Here is a 6,527-nt window from a genome sequence, read left to right as displayed (position 1 = left end):
ATTGAAGACCATAATGTCTTAGATACCATGTTCAAATATAATGTTTACACAGACAAAACAAACAAGTGGATAGATAGATAGATAGATAGATAGATAGATAGATAGATAGATAGATAGATAGATAGATACATACATACATATGTAATACCAAGCCCAAGGTTTAGTAATGAACAGGTGTCAGCCAGATACCCTCATTAATAAAACGGTATATAAAGAGTTAAATAAAGACACACACACACTCACCAGTCTATGTAGGATTAACATAATTAACCTACATGTGCTGTGAATGTCAGAACTGGGGTACCAAAAGCCTACCAGTAACAATGACTTTGGGGGCCTACTTTTCACCTGCATACAAATATTACACTACCCTTGTTCACAAATTTACCTATATCCCTATATAATAATAAACTGGGTAGTTTGACTAATGAATGATGAGATGCTGTACAGAGATGAGATGCTGAGTAAATCATGTGAATTATGCCAAGTACTACCCACATAGGGGGGCTGGGCCCATGTCTTCACAGGGGTCCACCGGGGGATTCCCCTGTTCCCCTATGGGCCAGTCCGAGCCAGGATGCTGTAAAAAAACAGCGACTGTCAGAAATCTGTGTGAAACGCAATATCTGTTTAGTTTTCAAAAAGTTTTCAAAAAGAAATTGCGTGGGCTCCCGCATACTTTTCATAACCAGAAAGGAAAAGCCGACAACTGAGGACTGATATTAATATTCTGGGAAGGAGCCAATAGCCATAAAGGTTCCCAGGCTATTAATATCAGTTCACAGATGTTTTGTTAGCCTTTACAGGCTAGTTTACAGGGGAATCCCAGAAAAAAAATTGACATGGGGCCCCCCTATAAAATCGAACCAGCAAAGGCTAGGCAGATAGCTGTGGGCTGATATTAATAGCATGGGAAGGGGCCATGGATATTGGCACCCCCTAGGCTAAAAACATCAGCTATCAGCCACCCCAGAAATGGCGTATCTTATAGATGCGCCAATTTTGGCACTTAGCCTCGCTCTTCCCGCTTGCCCTGTAACGCTGGAAACTGGGGTTCATATTTGTGGGGTTGATGTCACCTTTGTATTGTCAGGTGACATCAAGCCCAGAGGTTAGTAATATGAAGGTGTCTATAAGACACCTCTCCATTACTAACCCCATAATGATATTGTATAAAACACAGACACCCAGAATAAAGCCTAATCCCTGACACCCTCATCTCCTACAAACAATCAAAAAATAATAAACCAACATATAATATGATTCTTTTTGACGTAGTCCATTTTATACCGAGAGTCCCACGGCGATCTCATGTGTAGAACAATCACATCGGGAGATGTGACTGCTCTACCCGGCCTACGGCAATACACTGACAAGAGGTACCACTGCGTGAGAACCGGAGCTGATCAACTGATGATCTCCAGTGAACTCTCATGTCAGCGCAGTGATACAATGCGGGAGCGATTACCTCCTGTCAGTGTATTGCCGGAGGCCGGGTAGAGCAGTCACATCTCCCGATGTGACTCTTCTACACGTGATATCGCCATAGGAAACTTGGTATTAAATGGACTACGGCGGAGAGGGAGTATATGTTGGTTTATTACTTTGATTGTTTGCAGGAGACGCGGATGTTGAGGATTTGGCTTTCAGTGAGTATGTATATTCTCCCATCATCGGCTCATGCGGTCTCTGTTGTATGTGACAAAAGATGTAGCCGGATGGGAGTAGTAGTCCAATCAAACGACGCCTAAGTACAATCACTATGGGCTGTTCGTCGCATGGGTACACACACAGACACGCATATTCTCCGCTCACACATATTCTCCACTCACACAATCTTCCTCCTTCTGACATCATTTCCTTTGACAATTCGCAGCGTTTTTGCAGCAAATAAGCAATAAATACGAAGCAAAGACGCAAAACTTTTTACACCTGCATTTTTGCTGCAGATTTGACTCACTCAATCGAAGTCAATGAGTCAAAAACGCTGCAGAAACACAAAAAGAATTGACACGCTGCAGAAAATAAAATGCTGCAAATACGAATGGAAATTTACTGATCATGTACACAAAACTTCAGGATTGTCACATAGCCTTTAATTAACAAAACCATTTTTTTAAGAGACCACATTACATTTGAAATGACTTTGAGGGGCCTATATGACAGAAAGTACAGAAATGTGACACCATTCTAAAAACTGCACCCTCAAGGTGCTCAAAACCACAATCAAGAAGATCATTAACCCTTCAGTTACTTCACAGGATTTGAAGCCATGTGGAAGGAAAAAAATGAAGATTTATTTTTTTTTAACAAAAAAATTATTTAGGCCCAAACTTTTATATTTTCACAAGAGTAATAGGAGAAAATTGACCCCAAAATTTGTTGTGCAATTTCTCCTTTGCACTCCGATACCCCATTTGTGGGGGAAGTCTACTGTTTGGGCACATGGTAGGGCTTGGAAGGGAAGGAGCGCCATTTGACTTTAAAATTTGCTGGAATAATTAGCGAACGCCATATCATGTTTGTAGAGCCCCTGATGTGCCTAAACAATGGAAACCCTCCGAAAAAGTGACCCCATTTTGGAATCCACACCCCTCAAGGATTTTATTCAGGAGTATAGTGAGCATGTTGAACCCACAGGTACAACACAGAATTTGATAACATTAGGTTGTCATACTGCATATATCATCATTAGTGTTGAGCCCAAGTGCTCAGTACTCCAGTTTGCATCGGGCGCACGGGTATGCATCGGTTTTAAAGTGACATACTTGAGATCCCACCCTGCATGTTTCACGGCTGTTAGACACCCATAAAAAAAGGAATAAGTACCCTTTGTGGCCACTGTTTTAATGCATATAAGGGTGATTAATGGGTTAAAAGTTTGCCCGCCATGATGCACCGAGTGCCTGTACTTGGTTTCAACCGTCACTCTGGACTGACAGAGTCCTTTTAAACACTGGCAGCAAAGGCGGATTACAGTGAAGGCAATCTAGGCTATCACCCGGAGCTCGGAGGGGCCCAGGGCCAGGTTACCCCCATTATAATGTTTTGAGCACCATTATCGGCAGCACAAGTCTCTGGGCAGGAAGCTTTCCTGAAGTTCCGCTGCAACAAATACAGAACAACAGTGCAGCTCCAGGGAAGCTCCCGTCGCCTCTCCTGTCACATACCGGCGTGAGGACGTCATCGCAGGAGCATGTACAAGCTGGCCACAAGAAGTGGAGCCCCAAGGACCGGAGCAGAGCACTGAAGGAACAGATGCAAGGTATGTGCTGTTTTTTTTTTTTTTTTTATAAATATGTGCATGGGATCTGAAACAGAAACCAATCTCCCAGTGGTGCCAGCAATACTGTGAAAAAAGTAACAGTTCATAAATTCCAGCTCTCACCAAAACGCAATGGGGGAATAAGGCTGAGGAATAACATTTATTGTCTGTGTGCTATTCCTCACCACTGTAATTTTATGCACTTGGATGCCGCGCGTGCGCAGATGGAGATCGCGGCGGCCATTTTCCTGAAGCAGAAATGCGAACTCGGCTTCAGGAAAATGGCCGCCGCGATCTCCATCTGCGCACACATGGCATCCCGCGGCCATTTTCCTGAAGCCCCGGGCAGCAGAGCACTCCATCTGCGAACGCGCGGCCTCAGGAAGATGGCCGCCGCCACGGAAAAGCCGGTGAATAGCGCAGATCGCGCTCTTTGTCTGCCGCTGCGCAGTGCATTCGGCAGTTGCGCATGCGCAGAACACTACGCCAACGCCGGGAAGATAAGCAAGATGTGGGGGGAAACAGCGATTTCACCACGCCCTTTTGACCAGACCAGCGTGATTGACAGGTGAAAACGGCGACTTTGGTAAGGTATTTCGGCAGCATAGGTGGGGAATCAGGGGACAAAAAATACACTATTGTAAAGCACAGCTCAGGCCCTATTTAACAGTATTTTTATCTCATACTGAAAAAACGGGGTGACAGGTTCCCTTTCATTTTTACATCAGGAAAATCTACTCAGTGTATATTTAGCCTTGATTCAAAACATGTTTCAAATGTAGTTTGGGGTCGGGGTATTACTAGGAATAATGGCTATTACACATAACTAAATTTTCCACAAGGACAGACGCTAATTGGCATCAGTCCCCAACCTTCCAATATCGTCTCTAATATAAAACTGCACTAACTACAGATAATCCACCCATGTGATATAGTCATAGGGCCAGCAGTCACATAGGGATCATCAACCGTAATCCTAACTTTTTATTAGTCCCATTACCAAAATAATCCAGCAGTCTCTTGTGGAATTCTTAGATCATGATGGTTTCTTCCAGTTTTGTTCCCCTAATATCTTTATAGAACCATTAGATACATATAATACAGCATGAAGGGGCTCGGAGAAGGTGACAGTGAAGGTGTGTAAGTGTCTGATGGGGTCACACAGCTCATAAAAGGACAACTGCCCGGCCTCATAATCCAGACATATCCTGACTCTATCACTGGAGATCTTGTCAGGTAACCACATTTGTTTACTGTCATGTACCACTGAATACTGATTATTACATCTACTCAAAATCCAGGATTTAATATTAAATCCAATAAGTGACTGACGCCCCCTCCTGTCTATACTGGGATAACACATCCCCACCATCGACCACCCTGATCTCCTGCTCTCCACATCCCAGTAATGTCGTCCTGAGGTAAATCCTCTCCTGCTCATCACCTGATTATTATTCTGGAATCTCTCTGCTGTTTCTGGACGTTTCTGCTTCTCTCCTGTCCCAGTTGCAATTTTCAGGTTGTCTGATATAAGGAGATTATTAGCAGCCGTGGTTACATCCAGTAATATGTCTGCAGGATCCTCCACATAGATCCCGCTCCTTATACCTGATATTACCTCACATAATGTGTGCAATGTGTGTGAGACCACAGCCACATCCAGGTCATCTCCATCATGGGGCTGTTTATTATGTCCCCCTGTGTCCTCATCACCTCCCTCCTCCTCAGGATCACACAAGTCACCGGTGTCTGGTTCCTGTAAGACAGTCAGTGGATCCGTCATGTTACACAGCTCCTCAATGTGTCTCATCTTCCTGGACAGCTCGTCCTTCTTTATTTCCAGCTGATGGATCAGAGCAGACAGTGACAGTGACTCTTCCGTTTCCTGCCTGGAGATCTCACTCAGGACCTTCTTCTCCAGGTCGTCCACCCGTCTCCTGATGTCTGTACACAGGGCAGTGATTCTCTCGGCTTCTCCAGCTGCTTGTTCTTGAGCTTTTCTCCTGCGCTCCTTCAGACTCTGGACTTTATCCTCAGTGCCCTCGGTCTTTGCCATCATTTTCTGGAGGACATCTCTCAGTTTCTTCTTCTTCTTCTTAGAGGCTTCATCTATCAGCTCCACCTGGTGTCCCCGATGTTCTCTGGCGAAACTGCAGGACATGCAGATACAGGCAGCATCCTCACTGCAATAATATTCCAAGATCTTCTTATGGACAGAACATTTTCTTTTCTCCAGAGAAGTGCTGGGATCAGATAAGACGTGTTCTGGTGATTTGCTGTGAACCCTCAGGTGTTTATCACACAGAGAAGCCTCACAGTGTAGACAGGATCTAACAGCAGGTACCGGAGAGTCCACACAGTAAGTGCAGCAGATCCCACTTTCTGTCTGTGCTGGTTGAATAAACAGGAATTTCTCCATTAGCTTACACAAAGCAAAGTTCCTCATCAGTGCCGGCCGCTGCTGAAACTCTTCTCTGCATTCAGGACAGGAATAAACTCCAGACCCGTCCTGTGTATCCAGCGCCTGATCTATACAGACCCGGCAGAAGTTGTGTCCACATCTCAGCATTACAGGATCTGTATAAGTGCTCAGACAGATGGAGCAGTCCAGCTCTTCTCTCAGATCAGCAGACGCCATGGCTGACAGGAAGAGAGAAGCGAAACTGCAATTCCCTCCCGCTCAAAAGGGCGGGCTTTATATTGTGTACACAGGGGAGGGCTGAGGAGCAGTTCAGCTACTATTAACCTGTTAATCTTTTATCTGCTGTAAATATCGTGTCTACATTGTGGTCTCATATAAGAAGTCAATTTATTGAAAGCCAACATGGACAATATCGATAATACGTGTAATATGAATGACTGAACTTACAATTTGATCCTCACTGGATAGCACTAAAGGTCATCAAAGGTCTACATCAGATGTGGGGAATCTTTGGCCTGAGGTTCCCACCCCTGGTCTACATCAAAGAGATAGACCATGTCCTGTGGGGGTCATAAAACCTGTTAGGCAGGAAAGAAATTTGCATCCTGTGGTGACTTTTGTTCTTGTTTCCAGCCTAAGGAATTTGAACCTGTCCTCAGGCCTTTTCGACACAAAGACCTTTTGGCTATATAAAATGATACCATCTGCAGGAAGATGAAAACCACTACAATCACGTTTGACCCTTGACCATCTAATCCATTCTGGACCGCCACCTTCAGGAAAGCATCCACATCAGAGGTGTTACAGCGATGGGCAATGTCTGAATGTGTGACAAATGTA

At 44.5% G+C, this 6,527-nt stretch overlaps 1 protein-coding gene across 1 annotated transcript; it reads right to left on the bottom strand.

Annotated features, from left to right (window-relative positions):
- Positions 1-3,548: 3,548 nt before the first annotated feature.
- Positions 3,549-6,447, bottom strand: LOC143776902 (E3 ubiquitin/ISG15 ligase TRIM25-like). Its single transcript, XM_077266723.1, has one exon. The coding sequence runs from the start codon at positions 5,901-5,903 to the stop codon at positions 4,302-4,304; it is 1,602 nt and encodes a 533-aa protein (XP_077122838.1). The 5' UTR covers positions 5,904-6,447; the 3' UTR covers positions 3,549-4,301.
- Positions 6,448-6,527: the final 80 nt, after the last annotated feature.

Source organism: Ranitomeya variabilis, chromosome 5 (genome assembly GCF_051348905.1).
Source record: "Ranitomeya variabilis isolate aRanVar5 chromosome 5, aRanVar5.hap1, whole genome shotgun sequence".
NCBI classification, from domain to species: domain Eukaryota; kingdom Metazoa; phylum Chordata; class Amphibia; order Anura; family Dendrobatidae; genus Ranitomeya; species Ranitomeya variabilis.
Note: the sequence above shows the minus strand (reverse complement) of the source record. Positions and strands in the feature narration are given on the sequence as shown.